Source organism: Bos indicus, chromosome 2, assembly GCF_029378745.1.
Source record: "Bos indicus isolate NIAB-ARS_2022 breed Sahiwal x Tharparkar chromosome 2, NIAB-ARS_B.indTharparkar_mat_pri_1.0, whole genome shotgun sequence".
Lineage (NCBI taxonomy): Eukaryota > Metazoa > Chordata > Mammalia > Artiodactyla > Bovidae > Bos > Bos indicus.
In genome coordinates, this window is record NC_091761.1 from 6,021,276 (window position 1) to 6,037,016 (window position 15,741).

Consider the following 15,741-nt stretch of genomic DNA (forward strand, 5'->3'; position numbering starts at 1 on the left):
GGTGTTCAGTAAGATTTCTTTCCCTTCTCTCTCTTAGATTGTCTCCTAAATCTACTAAAATCAAATTATTAACTATTTTAAGTGCTTTAGACAAATGGATAAGAAAGACAATATCTGTGTCTCTTTTGCTGTCTCACATATAGGGTCATGTTTCAGAATTACAATTAGGAAAGAGAATTATAACCCAAGAATGCTGACAGTCCTTTGGGATATTAAAAGAGTTATCAGGTGACCGAACTATGTCAGGTGTCAATTACCAGGTCCTCCAGGTGACGACAGGAAACAGGCTTTGTTCTGGGTACAAGTCTGCTTCACCTCACCATGCCTATTTACGACTATAAATATTGAACTTCAGTCTCCAGCCCTATAATCTAAACCCCTGTAGAAAATGACAGGTAGCTCCCGATCAACTAGTTGAAGAATACCTGATCTAGATAATCACCAAGATGGTAAAACATTTAAACTTTATATTCTGTGCTCATTTCTCAGGCATATCATGTTCTAACTCAATGGCACAACTGTACTAATGACACATGAATTAAGTTCTGTAAAATTCTTAAGCCAGTTCCTTAAGCAACTGTTGCTAAATGGAGGTGGGGAGTGGTGGGTACTAGGTAACAATGTCAGAATATTGTTGTTTGTTACAACTGGATTATTATTTAGACCTTGTAATTGAAATTAAGAATCTGAGCCCAAATCAGAACATGAAACTAATAAAACACAAAACACAAAAATGAATGTTCAGTCCTCAATAAACTGCAATCTGAAAATCATGATCCACTCATTCTTATGTACTAAGCCAATTACTGACTCCATAGACTCCTATATCACATTTGTAAAATGTTTTCTGTTCTAAAAGGGCTTTCTTATTTTTTCCTCTTCTAATTCACATGGATCTTTTCTCTTTACAGAGTGACTGATTTTTTAAAAAATTAATATTTTAATTGCAGGCTAATTACAATATTGTAGTGGTTTTTGCCATATATTGACATGAATCAGCCACGGGTATACATGTGTCCCCCATCCTGAACCCCCTCTCCCCTCCCTCCCCATCCCATCCCCCAGGGTTGTCCCAGTGCACCGGCTTTGAGTGCCTTATTTCATGCACTGAACTGGGACTGGTCATCTATTTCATATATGGTAATACATATGTTTCAATGCTATTCTCTCAAATCATCCCACCCTTACCTTCTCCCACAGAGTCCAAAAGTCCATTCTTTATATCTGTGTCTCTTTTGCTATCTCACATACAGGGTCATTGTTACCATCTTTCTAAATTCCATATATATACATTAATATACTGTATTGGTGTTTTTCTTTCTGACTTACTTCACTCTGTATAATAGGTTCCAGTTTCATCCACCTCATTAGAACTGATTCAAATGCATTCTTTTAAATAGCTGAGTAATATTCTATTGTGTATATGTACCACAACTTTCTTTTTTTTAATTTATTTATTTTAATTGGAGGCTAATTACTTTACAATATTGTGGTGGTTTTTGCCATACATTCACATGAATCAGCCATGGGTGTACATGTGTTCCCCATCCTGAACCCCCCTCCACCTCCCTCCCCATCTCATCCCTTAGGGTCATCCCAGTGCACCAGCCCTGAGCACCCTGTCTCATGCATCGAACCTGGACTGGCAATCTGTTTCACATATGATAATATACATGTTTCAATGCTATTCTCTCAAATCATCCCACCCTTGCCATTTCCCACAGAGTCCAAAAGTCTGTTCTTTACATCTGTGACTCTTTTGCTATCTTGCATATAGGGTCCTCATTACCATCTTTCTAAATTCCATGGATATGCATTAATATTCTGTATTGGTGTTTTTCTTCCTGACTTACTTCACTCTCTATAATAGGCTCCAGTTTCATCCACCTCATTAGAACTGATTCAAATGCATTCTTTTTAATAGCTGAGTAATATTCCATTGTGTATATGTACCACAGCTTTCTTATCCATTCATCTGCCTGTGGACATCTAGGTTGCTTCCATGTCCTGGCTATTATAAACAGCGCTGTGATGAACATTGGGGTACATGTGTCTCTTTCAATTCTGGTTTCCTCAGTGTGTATGCCCAGCAGTGGGATTGCTGGGTTGTATGGCAGTTCTATTTCCAGTTTTTTAAGGAATCTCCACACTGTTCTCCATAATGGCTGTACTAGTTTTCATTCCCACCAACAATGTTAAGAGGGTTTCCTTTTCTATGCACCCTCTCCAGCATTTATCCTTGTAGACTTTTAGATAGCAGCCATTCTGACCAGCATGAGATGGTACCTCATTGTGGTTTTGATTTGCATTTCTCTGATAATGAGTGATATTGAGCATCTTTTTCATGTGTTTGTTAGCCATCTGTAAGTCTTCTTTGGAGAAATGTCTATTTAGTTCTTTGGCCCATTTTTGGGGGCCAAAAATTGGGTCGTTTATTTTTCTGGAATTGAGCTGCAGGAGCTGCTTGTATATTTTTTAGATTAATTCTTTGTCAGTTGCTTCATTTGCTATTATTTCCCCCCCATTCTGAAGGCTGTCTTTTCACCTTGCTTATAGTTTCCTTCATTGTGCAAAAGCATTTAAGTTTAATTAGGTCCCATTTGTTTATTTTTGCTTTTATTTCCATTACTCTGGGAGGTGGGTATAGAGGATCCTGCTGTGATTTATGTCGGAGAGTGTTTTGCCTCCGTTTTCCTCTAGGATTTTTATAGTTTCTGGTCTTATGTTTAGATCTTTAATCCATTTTGAGTTTATTTTTGTGTATGGTGTTAGAAAGTGTTCTAGTTTCATTCTTTTACAGGTGGCTGACCAATTTTCCCAGCACCACTTGTTAAAGAGGTTGTCTTTTCTCCATTGTATATTCTTGCCTCCTTTGTCAAAGATAAGGTGTCCATAGGTGTGTGGATTTATTTCTGGGCTTTCTATTTTGTTCCATTGATCTATATTTATGTCTTTGTGCCAGTACCATACTGTCTTGATGACTGTGGCTTTGTAGTAGAGCCTGAAGTCAGGTAGGTTGATTCCTCCAGTTCCATTCTTCTTTCTCAAGATTGCTTTGGCTATTCGAGGTTTTTTGTATTTCCATACAAATTGTGAAATTATTTGTTCTAGCTCTGTGAAAAATGCCGTTGGTAGCTTGATAGGGATTGCATTGACTCTATAGATTGCTTTGGGTAGTATACTCATTTTCACTATATTGATTCTTCCAATCCATGGACATGGTATATTTCTCCATCTATTTGTGTCACCTTTGATTTCTTTCATCAGTGTTTTATAGTTTTCTATATATAGGTCTTTTGTGGCTTGTGGGATCTTAGTTCCCCACCCACAGACTGAACCTGCACCTTTGGCAGTGACAGCACAGAGTCCAAACCACTGGACCGCCAGGGAAATCCTCCAGATAGACCCATTCTTAAGTGTCCATCCCAAGTACACTTCTAGTGTAAAGGCCTTCTCACTACCTGATAGTACTCTATCAGGTAGTTTCCATAACATAGTTATCTTTGTCACTGTACTTTTCTCATTCTGCTTGTTTATAAGTGTGCTAGACTCTTGAAGGCAGACAAACAGCCTTCTTAAATTCTCTGTGAAATAAGATGGGCAATAAGTAATTGTTCATCTCTGTATCTCACTCTTAATATGCCTAGCACAGTGAGGGGCGTCCATAATTGATGTAAATAATTTAAGTTTAGATATTTTAAATAAAAGTCCAATACTCTTAGCAACAGAGTATGTATAGTCCTAAGTTACAAATGATAACCAAGTATCTGGAGCTTTTCAGAGTAAATTACCCATCTATCTCTACTATTTCTGTTGAGCATTATTTCACTTGCATTTTCTCTTTTCTTTTTTTCCTGGTATCTTATAAGTGAATTTATACAACAGAAAGGGATTGTTTTTCCTCATTTTACAAAACACATTGATGTATAACTCTGTAAGTAAGCAGCTTAACTATCCTACCTTGGGAAGCATGTGACCTTGATGATACTGTATGATAAATCAAATGCAATGCCTGTTGTAACATCCATATCTTTTGATTCTAATTTCAGGGATCTTGCTATATGACAGTGCTTTCCTTTCACATTTCATGACGTGCTAATTCAAATAAATTGCCTAATTATGGAACAATTTATTTTATAAACCTATTCTTCTAAAGAACTCTCCCCCAGGTAAGCCTTCAGATAAGACTATAGCCCCAACCAACAACTTGATTTTGAGAGACTTTGAAGCAGAGGTACTCATCTAAGCTGTATCCAGATTCCTGATCCACAGAAACTGTGAAATAAATATATGTTTGCCATTTTAAGCAATTAAGTTATAGGGTAATTCATTATATGAAAATAACTTTAAAAATATTTAGTAACATGAGAAAATGTTCATATGTTCATTTTTTAAATTACTGGTCAAATGGTTATATATCCATAGCAAAACAATGAAAAAACTCAGGCTGTAAATAACAAAAATATTGCTTAAAAACAGACTGTGCACTCACATATTTGTTATTTGAACTAATAATTTCCTACAATATTTCTATTTATTGAAAATATTTTCAAGACAGTTATAAGTCGACCTTGTAATATCATATAATCTTACCTGTAATTAGCATTTAACTAAAGAAATGACACCAAACATTTAAGATATTACAGTCTAAAATAAATAAAAAATTTGCAGAGTTTAGAAGATTCTTCCAAGTCTCTAGAATTCATAGTTAATTTTTAAAAGCAGAAGACTATAATATACATGTATGATTCTAATTTTTAAAATATATATGGTTTTAAAAGAATAGAAAACAGGCCTTCCCTGGTGGCTCAGTGGTAGAGAATCCATCTGCCAATGCAGGAGATGTGGGTTGGATTCCTGGTCCAGGAAGATCCCACATGCTGTGGGGCAGCGAAGCCCATGTGCCACAACTACTGCCGAGCCTGTGCCCTAGAGCCTGTGTTCCACAACAAAGAAGCCACAGCAGTGAGAAGCCTGAGCACTGCACCTGGAGAGCAGGGCCCACTTGCCACAACTAAAGAAAAGCCCATGTAGCAACAAAGACCAGCACAGCCAGTAAATAAATAAAATTTTAAAAGATGGACTCAATTCCATGAAGGATTTTTTAAAAAATAGAAAACAACAAGTGTTTCTCTTTGGATGGTGGAATTATAGGTAATTTAAATTTCTTCTTTGCATTTTTTTCTGCTCCTCAATTTTTCAAATGCATATATTATTTTTTATCATCAAATATATCTTTTTTAAGAAAGTCAAACTGATAATTTGATGCAACACATTTTAGCTGCTTCAAACCAAGATTTAATGTGAATAAAAGACTCAATCATTTTGTGAAGAGAGAGAATAATAATAGCACTGAACCCATACAAGATGTGACTTCCCTAGTAGCTCAGATGGTTAAGTGTCTGCCTATAACGCAGGAGAGCTGGGTTCATTCCCTGGGTTGGGAAGATCCCCTGGAGAAGGAAATGGCACCCTACTCCAGTACTCTTGCCTGGAAAATCCCATGGACGAAGGGGCCTGGTAGGCCACAGCCCGTGGGGTCGCAAAGAGTTGGACACAATTGGGCAGCTTCACTACACTACATATCAAGATTTAGGGGATAGCACGCAATTAGCAGGTAAAAAGTTAATAATATAGTATATCTAAATTTCTTTTTTAAAAAAAAGATGAGTAAGTAGCTTTGATGCTGAGAATCAGATGAGAGTTAAATTAATGCAGGGTTCAGAAGCAGGAATGAGTTTGTGAGGGGATTTGACAGATGTGCTCCATGGTACTGGTCCAGAAGTTCAGGGTTTACTAATAAATTAGAACATCAGAGAGCCGAGCAACTCCTGTATCTCCTATAAACTCAATATTTATCACCTATGATTTACTCGGAGAAGGACATGGCAACCCACTCCAGCCTAGAGAATCCTGTGGACAGAGAAGCCTGGTGGCTGCTCTCCATGGGGTCATACAGAGTCGGACACAACTGAAGCGACTTAGCATGCACGCACGCATTGGAGAAGGAAATGGCAACCCACTCCAGTATTCTGGCCTGGAGAATCCCAGGGACAGAGGAGCCTGGTGGGCTGCTGTCTATGGGGTCTCACACAGTCAGACACGACTGAATCGACTTAGCAGCAGCAGCATGATTTACCCAAATATGCTTGAATCTTACATTCTAGCCCATATCAACTTTGAGGATTTTTTCTATGTACAGTATAAAGTGTGTTTTCTATTAAAGCTTTACCTATAGGGAGAAGGGGAAAGTTGTTTCAGATTTTAGGACTTGGTAAAATAAATTTTTTGTCGAGCCATTTCTCACTTCTCTGAGTGCAGACAGGTCATTCATCCAAGACCCAGACGAAGTTCTTTTGAAAAATGACACCTTGATATTACAAAATAGCAAACCTAAAAGGCTCCACTAAACAAAATGACTTTACCCTCAAAATCAATGCATAAAATCTTTTTCTCACAGTTTTCTTTGAACATCATGAGCTTAAGGAGAGAAGTTTTTCATGCACAGCAAACATGTGTCATTCCGTACTCAGAAAAGTCAGAAAAACCAATAGATTCTAACTAGAGAGCTCTTGACATGACTTCTGCCTAAAAAAAGGTAGAGGAATTTAATTAGCAGTGCAACCACAGGAATTTTTCTTTTCTTCTTTGAGACTCTGCTTCCTCATCTTTATACTAAATGTAATAATGCCTGCACCAAATTCATCGGGAATAGTGATAAGGAAAAACAGAAAGTACCATAGAAATGCAGCAGTTATTTTGCTATTATTATTACTAAACTGATAAGGAGGTAAAAAGAAGGAGGAAAACACTGTGAAAAGGAAGGGAAAGATGACTGTTGAGTAGATTATGTTGAGTAACTCACATTTCCTGGTCCTGAACAGTTCTTCCAATCTCCACAAAAATCTACCCATAAGAAACACATCAGATACCTCAACCTCAAAACTTCCCTTAAAGGTGGAAGCCATATACTCCAAAACAATTGTAAAATGTTGATCCTTGTGGAATTACATTTCACTGTGACTGCATATCCCATTCTAGTGGGATGGATGGTGGGTCTGTCAGTCTCTTTCACAAATCTATGAATTTACGGAGGGTAAACACTTCTCCTTAGTCAAGCCTGAACCCTAATATGTAGTGTCTCATCAAGGCTGGTCCAAAATACCTAAATCTTAATCATTTTAATTGATCAAATAATCTTAACTGACATTTTTTTCGGAGCCATTACATTTTATTTATCTCAATTGTCATTAAGGAATTTGAGAGGGATTAGAGTTTGTCACCCCAAAATATGCACACTGCCCAAGCCTTGTTTTGAGCCAAAGCCAATTAGGCCTCTGCCCTCCAACTTTTTGTCCAAAAGCAGGGCAAAAGCACCTTTGTAAAGGTGTCTCACTCTCCTTGATCAAGAAGAGTGCCACTCTGGAGACAATTCTCTGCAGAACAAACAACCCTATTTATCATATATTTCCTAGCCACCTTCACAGAACCCACTGTCATGCCCTTTTCTTTAGTCTAGCCTCTTTCCACACTTTATCATCCTTTGTTAAGATGGTATGTAAGTCTGCAATTTTAACCATCCCCTTGAAACATGTTTTTTTGTGAACTCCCATGCATACAGAGGCAATTAATTCCTTTCTCCTGTTAACCATTCTGATTTGCAGGCCCAGCCAATGACCCTAAGAGAGTATATGATCTTTTTTCTTCCCTACATCGTCAAAATAAGTTAGTCCTTATGTTATGTAGTGAAGCCACCTCAAATATTTTAGAACAAGTAGGAGGCATAAATAATGAGTGTTAAGTGCTAAGCACGGAATTAAATTCCAGGCAGCAGTACACATAATTTTGAATAACTAAAAGAACCATTATTCTTGGGTAGAGACATGAGAAAAACATGGTATTCAAATCCACCTGGACTCTAGGTCAAATGACCAAGAATTCTGAAAGCTTTGCTATTTAAATTTTTATAATGTTCTCATGATACATATACCACACTACTGAGAAGTGTGATTATAGAGTGATTATACCCTAGTCTCTGTAGCTGATGGTACAGTATTTCAGGATGGGGGGTGGAGGTAAGGTACGGCAGAGGTACATTTAAACATTTCTAAAAAATCTTCTTTTTACCTATTGGATTTAATTCCTCACTAATCCAAGGACACGTCCTCCCCCATCAAGATATTATCTTTACCACAAACACACACATATCCTCATTTTCTCCTTCTGACTTTCTCTTAGGTTGAAAAACACCACCTGCCCTGTATCTCCAGCACCCTTTCCCTCTTCCCCGCGTAAACCAAATCTGTGCCATCTTTAACGCCAGAGGAAACGCCATCTCCTTCATGCAGACCTCCTGGAATTCCTCAGACCATTACCCAGAATTCTTCTTGAACTTGTGTCCAGACTATTAATTTATAAGTGCTGCCTCTTCAAATGAGACCAAACATTCCTCAAGGGCAGGAGCAACTTCTCCTTTTGTTATTTGGCAGAGAACAGTTCTCTCCCTAGAGGCACTTAATGCTAATTAAAGTTTGGCTGCTTATCAAACACCCATGTGCTTCACGGAGTGTTAGATACTGGGGATAAAACAGTGAAACTCCATGTAGTTCTACCTCTTTCAGGACACTTGCAGCGAGCAGAAGCCACACACTCACAGCCAGTGTTTCCTTTGAGCAGTGTAATGTTCCAACAGCTCTGAATTAGAATAGCTCTAAGCTGGGCGTTCACTCTCCAGTTTGCAGGACTCTCGTCACTCTCTCATGTCTGGAACCCATCCAGCTTCACTCGTTTATGTTACCCTCAAAGCCCCTTGTGAAACATCCTTTATTTCACAGCTCTTAATTTATAAGTAATAAATTCTTAAAGTACAAGCTCTTTCTATATCATATATTGACTAGTAATTTATTACCCCCTAAACTTTCAACATGATAATGTAATATTTCTCCACCACCATTCTGTTCGTATCAGTCTTACTATGGAAAATAGGCTCCAGTTTAATAAAAAAAAGAAATCCCCAATCCAAGGCAGATGGTATATTAACTAATTAGGGAAAGGAAACAGAACTGCTCAGCAATTGTTTTGCTTTCTTAAAAGCAAATGATCTTTAAGCTGCAAAGTACAGAAGAAACCTCATTAAGAGAGAACAAACGCACAAGCAGAAGAGGTCACTTTAAAAGAATTCATGTCTTCAAAATCTGGTGAATCACATTCCAGAGAGAATTGGCAGATGTAAGCACAAAAATATTCTGATAACCTCAGAAAAACATGGAGAAGGAAGGAAGTCTCAAGAGACTAGAGATTGAAACACACTTTTTCTCCCCTAATTAAAAAAGAATTCAAAACTGAAGGAAAGAATTAGAATTCCTAGGCAAACCAGTTAATTTAATACCAATCTCCAGCAAAATTCAAGATTTAATCAGAAAACAGGAGGAAAAATACTGAGGGTTTCAAAGAAGTAGGACTTTACTGAGAATCAATCATTTTTAAGCTAACATCATTTACTTTTGTGATAGGTAAGAGAATATGCAGGATCTTTAATTCTAGCAAAGCATTTGATTAAAACTATTCTCATAATGTCTGTATGAAGAAGACTGATCTGTGGGCTAGAAGAGTTTAATCTGAAGGGCAGTGCTAAGTTCAGCGGATTAATTAGTCTCAACAATACCTAGTGAGGGCCAAATACATCTTCCCAACCAGTACTGTAGTTGTCACTTTCAGCACATTACTTTGAGTTCTAATAATTACCTGAAAGGCAGAAATGCCTAACCTCAATTTATTGATATGGAAAAGAAGTTTCTCATGGTCACAAAGCTAGTAGCCAGGCTCCAAAACCAGGATCCAAAAGTCCCCATCTTTCTATGTGCCACAGGCTTCTATAGAGGCCACATGCCAAAAGGACCTGTCCCATGTATTATTAGTGATATAAATGTCTAGTGAACAAACTCACCACATGTGCAGGTAACACAAAACCAGAGGCAGAATGAATATGATGAAAGCCACAATCAGGATTAAAACACATCATTGGAAAAGACCCTGATGCTGCGAAAGATTGAGGGCAAGAGGAGAAGGAGGCGACAGAGGATGAGATGGTTGGATGGTATCACCAACTCAATGGACATGAGTCTGAGCAAGCTCTGGGAGATGGTGAAGGACAGAGAAGCCTGGTGTGCTGCAGTTCATGTGGTTCCAAAAAGTCAGACAGGGCTTAATAACTGAATCACAACAACAACAAGCTGGAAATTGGAGACTTAAAGTAATAGACGATAAGAGAAAAAGTGTTCATATTCAAGACATTAATTGCATAATTTAAAAATGAATAAAGCCTACCTAGACAGCAAAGTGTGTGTGTTGGGGGGGTGGGGCGGGGGGTGGGGTGGATAGTGGTGGTGGTAAGTTTTTTAGTCAACTTTGTTGTATTTGCTACAAAAGCTGATTAAAAATCCAATGATTTTGTTTGAAGATAGGAACTTTTTGCAGTCTGTACTGTTCAGACTAGACTGCATTTTTGAATTCAATTTGGGACTAAGGATCTTTAGCACAGAGAAAGGTCTTAAGTAAGGGGAAACAAAATGAATATTATTTAGTGACGATAACAAACATTTACTAACTTCTAGGCAACTTTGATAGGTACTTTATGAATATTATCTAATTTAATTCTCACAAAAACCCTATAGGTAAACAGAGTATATTATCATTCCTATTTTACAGATGAGGAAGCCAAAGCTGTCAAGTAAAGGAGACAAAAGGCTTACTCTAAACCGTTTTAGACTTTCCATTTCTTAACAATTTTTTGGTCACAAACTTTTTCAGATGGATTAAAGTCTTAGATCTCTGCTGAAAAATTCTACATATAATTTCACAAGCTAGAGGGCTACTGGCAAAAGCAGGATTAATGAGAAGCTGGTCCAAGGAAGCAGTTGTCAGCTCAGTGTCAACAAGGCCTTGCTGACAATAACAGAAAGGAGGGACACTCACAACGCAGTGAGCTTCCTGTCACTGAAGTGCCCCCCGCAGAGTGTGGCCAGTCTGTCAGGAGAGCAATAGAGGGAATGTTAAAATGGACCGGACGTTGGTCAATGATTTTAAAGTATCCTTTTGTTGTAAGACCGTGGGCCTAATGAGTAATTTTTGTTTGATGGCAAAACAAAGAAGTTAAAAACTGAAGTTATGGTTTTAACAGACTATTCTGCTGAATACCTAAACATTAGTTATTTCCCACTTATATATGGTATCTGTATCAAGTATTTGAAAACTACCTCATCCAAATATTAAAGGTATATTCAACTGTTGATCCTGATGTGATTTATACACTGTCATAATAAAAATACACCCTTTATTCCTCTGAATTCTTAACTAAAATATTCCCTACGATAAACACCGTAAATCTCCGATCCGAAAACGATGGGGTCTTTGATGAAAATGTTTACTATTTCCATAAGAGATGGGGAGCGGGCAGACGGGACACAGGAGAGAAACAAATTCTAATTGTTCCGCTCTGCTTCCCAGACCCCTTCGCTAACAGCCAAAGGATCTTACCGTCAGCTCTGCTTCATTTCCCATTTGCAATATAATTCACCTCCAGATTCAGCCTCCCACAGCTCCAACGGGAGCTCACGTTTTGCTCTTGACATGCCATTCGGAGCACAAGCCTCACAGCTTGGCATACAAATTAAACGTTCATAGGCAAATCTTTTACCTGAAAATCTTCTTCACTCTTCAGGTAAGAAGGAGGGAAGAAGGTGAAACTGCAATTCATTAATGCAAAGCTTTAAATTTGGGGGCTGAGAACAAGGGGGATGGGGCGGGGGCTAAGTTCTTAATTAGGAGCCGGAGACACGAGGCTCTAGCAAGCAGCTGGCCCAGAAAGGTCCGGTTTAATCAAAGCCTCCTGGAACTCAGATTTCTGTCACTCAAAATCAAAAAGGCAAAACGGAGGAGCAGAGGCCGACGGACAGGTCGTCCCAGGAGTTCACTTACACGACAGGACCGCGGGCAGGCGCTCGCCTCTGAGGCGTCTGGCTGGCGGCGGGGAGGGAGCAGGCATCCGAGGCGGGTGGGCGTCAGGGCGGGGGGAGCTGAGGCCCGGCCCGGAGCGAAGTGCGGTCCAGCTGTGCGGGCAGTGGCGCCGCCTTCTCGCCAGCGGCCGGCTCAGTCAAGTGGCAGCGTTTGGAGGACGGGGTGCCCTTCGGCCACGCTCCGGGCTCCTCCTCTCGCTGCCGCCGCCGCCGCCGCCGCCGCCGCGCCCGCCGCGCGCTCCAGAAGGGTTTGCGCCCAGCACCCGTCTGGCCGGCCCCGCAGGTGGCGGCGGAGGGGCGCGCTCGGCTCCAGGGCACGCCCTCTGCGGGCGGCACTCCAGCGCCCGGCGGGGCGGCCTGGGCAGCCGGGATCGCGTCCTCAGGCGCTGGTGGCGGCAAGGGCGGAGTTGGGCCGTGAGGCTAGCGGCTCCGGCCACCGCCCTTGCGCCCACCCTCTATACACTATCCGGACTGCAGCTGTCCCCGACCCCAGCAGGAATGAGAGCCCCAAATTTCAAAGACAACATAAACGAGCAAGTCACTTTACTGCCTGGCCCCTGATTCGAGCCACCAGGGCTGCTAACACTCTGCTCTGCCAAGATGAGAAGAGGGGTTGGTCCCTTGTGGGGCTGTGGGGAGAACAGGAGCCCACGTGCACAAACGCAGCAGCCTCACCGAGGTCTTCCCAGCTAAGGGTTCCGGCGCCCCGGTCCAGGCTGAGAAGCCAAACCCACTTTGACCTCAGACCCTCACACCCTGCAAGCCTAGGTCGGGGACTCTGCCCTTCCTAACTAGCGTGCACACTGAGTATACGGAGCAAAAGTGCTTGATGTCATTAAACATTTAAAAGGACACATCCATCTGGTACTTCTCTATCCAGAAATACTCAACATTTTCCAAGCATGTTTCTCCTTAAAACACTACTAACAAAACATCACTGAAGATAGTGATTGCAGCCATGAAATTAAAAGATGCTTACTCCTTGGAAGAAAAGTTATGACCAATCTAGATAGCATATTGAAAAGCAGAGAAATTACTTTGCCAACAAAGGTCCGTCTAGTCAAGGCTATGGTTTTTTCAGCGGTCATGTATGGATGTGAGAGTTGGACTGTGAAGAAAGCTGAGCGCCGAAGAATTGATGCTTTTGAACTGTGGTGGTGGAGAAGACTCTCTAGAGTCCCTTGGACTGCAAGGAGAGCCAACCAGTCCATTCTAAAAGATATCAGCCCTGGGATTTCTTTGGAAGGAATGATGCTAAAGCTGAAAGTCCAGTACTTTGGCCACCTCATGCGAAGAGTTGACTCACTGGAAAAGACTCTGATGCTGGGAGGGATTGGGGGCAGGAGGAGAAGGGGACGACAGAGGATGAGATGGCTGGATGGCATGACCTACTCAATGGACGTGAGTCTGAGTGAACTCCGGGAGTTGGTGATGGACAGGGAGGCCTGGCGTGCTGTGATTCACGGGGTCGCAAAGAGTCGGACAGGACTGAGCGACTGAACTGAACTGAACTGAACTGAACAAAACATCCTTTACTAGCTCTTTTTGGTGCTTAAGTCTCTATCTCAAAACATGGACATAATTCAGTGGTGTTTCTGTGCACATTCGCTGTGATGCCTTTATCTTTCCAGCGTGATTCCTAGCAACAATAAAAGTCCCAAAAGAATTACAGAAGAACCATTATTTTAGTTATGTTCTACAACAGATTAATCATGCAAAACTAACGCTTGAAGAGGCTTTGGTGATAACTTCACCTGACTTCTTTACATAACAGGTGAGGACAGAGGCCCCGAGTCCAGTGGCAAAACTAAATGTGAAAAAGAAAGGCTGGAACCTACACAGCTCACAATCTGTAGATTAACATGAAGGTTAGCTCTCTAGGGGTATAGTAAAGAACATGCCTAGATTGCAGAGTAGTGGAGAAGCATAAATCATACAAAATCTAAATAGTTCAGACTTTTTTAGACTTTAAATGAATCAAACATTCCTACTTATTATAATGCTTAAATTAACTAAAGTAACTTTTATACACAAAGACAGTAGCTCAGGAATACAATTTTCCTTCAGCATAATATTGATGGAATTGGAGTAGTCACATTCTGACAATTTTAGAATATGAAATACTTATATTAATTGATTTGTCTGCTCAGTATTAATTTCTAATGTATACCAGTTGACTACACTAAGATGAAACAAGTATTTAGTTCTATATATTTAAAGCATATCATGCTAAATAATTAGGATCAAATGCAAGGTTCCACAATTAGGCCTAATTCTTCCCTGAAGGTGTCACTGTTTGCCCTCCCTCTTCACCAAAGCCTTTACCAACTTTGTGCTGCAGGGATCCGTAAGAGACGTCTGGGTTCCACACTGAGAGATCAGTGTTAGTTCATGATGTGCTGAAGGTGCACACAATACCTCCATAAAGCCAGCCACAGAGATACAATAGTCATGAAATAACTACAGAAGTTCAGTTCAGTTCAGTCGCTCAGTCATGTCCGACTCTTTGCGACCCCATGAACCGCAGCACGCCAGGCCTCCCTGTCCATCACCAACTCCTGGAGTTTACCCAAACCCATGTTCATTGAGTTGGTGATGCCATCCAACCATCTCATCCTCTGTCGTCCCCTTCTCCTCCTCCCACTTTCAATCTTTCCCAGCATCAGAGTCTTTTCAAATGAGTCAGCTCTTTGCACCAGGTGGCCAAAGTATTGGAGTTTCAGCTTCAACATCCGTCCTTCCAATGAACACCCAGGACTGATCTCCTTTAGGATGGACTGGTTGGATTTCCTTGCAGTCTAAGGGACTCTCAAGAGTCTTCTCCAACTAAAGAAGAGATATAAGCAAACCAGCCAGTAAGTATATACCAGTGGATAGAAGACAGAATATACTGTAAAATGTAAATCATAAGAGGTCAGCGAAAAGTGAGTAAGTTTTGATTAGGGTCATGAGACCAGCATAGAATTTTAATTGTTGCCAGAAGATGTGTAGTTGATGCTATATCCACAGGGGTGGCAATGAGCCTGGAACACATATGAATGGGAAGAAAATGAATCCATGAGAAACAGCAAGGCCCGGGGGCCACTGATGTCAAACTAGGGTGATTTGTTTAGAGAAATAAATCAGCCACTGAAAGTTCTTAAATTATAAAGTGATGTAATAAAAATTGTCCTTGACTAGAATAGATTTAGGATTAATTTGGCAACTCTAAGGAATTAGGTAGAGATTCGTAGCACAAGCCAATCATTCTGCAGAAATCCAGATGGAAAAATATCATGATCTGGCCTACTATAATGCCTGAGAATGAAAAAATACTCATAGAAGATGCTTTGTTATGTTCCCTTCATAAACTTTATCTGTGGTTATTCTTGACAAGATCTGAACTACCGAGATCTGAAACACTTAAAGCTTACTGGAGTTTAAGTATTACTTAAGTATACACTGAGTTTTAAATATTTCAAGTAATAAGAAATTTGCTCAGGCAATAAAAAGTATCTACCAAGTACATATTTCTAGAGTGGAGTTGAAGAAATCACTCAGTTTGCTCAGTAAAAATAAGACAGTTATTAGCTTAGTCTGAAATTGCTGGAATTTGAGAAAGGCTTTTGTTTTGAGAACTTAACCTTTTTGTAATGAACACTGATTACATTTGGAGTCAGAAAAAAACCCAGTAAGACAGTTTACATTTTGAAAAGAAAAGTTGAATAGTTTTAGGCCACCTCTAATG

General features: G+C 40.1%; 2 protein-coding genes across 10 annotated transcripts in view; one reads left to right on the plus strand and one right to left on the minus strand.

Moving 5' to 3' along the window:
* HIBCH (3-hydroxyisobutyryl-CoA hydrolase) overlaps positions 1-8,549 on the plus strand; it is a 152,255-nt gene extending 143,706 nt beyond the window's left edge. For 3 of the 4 annotated variants that reach the window (XM_070802166.1, XM_070802175.1, XM_019969456.2), the window contains one exon: positions 4,050-8,549. Coding sequence is in view for 2 of the 4 variants with exons in the window: in XM_019969456.2 (XP_019825015.2) it covers positions 4,050-4,099 (50 nt within the window). In the remaining 2 variants the exon portion in view is untranslated. The remainder of the gene's footprint in view (positions 1-4,049) is intronic. The other variant, XM_070802170.1, reaches the window with a different exon arrangement.
* Positions 1-15,741, minus strand: part of C2H2orf88 (chromosome 2 C2orf88 homolog) — an 80,502-nt gene that overhangs the window by 26,967 nt on the left and 37,794 nt on the right. For 2 of the 6 annotated variants that reach the window (XR_011570441.1, XR_011570440.1), the window contains exon 1: positions 11,977-15,455. The exons of 2 other annotated variants lie outside the window; for them this stretch is intronic. The gene's annotated coding sequence lies outside the window, so the exon portion shown is untranslated. 2 more of the 6 variants (XM_070802193.1, XM_070802200.1) reach the window with 1 other exon arrangement.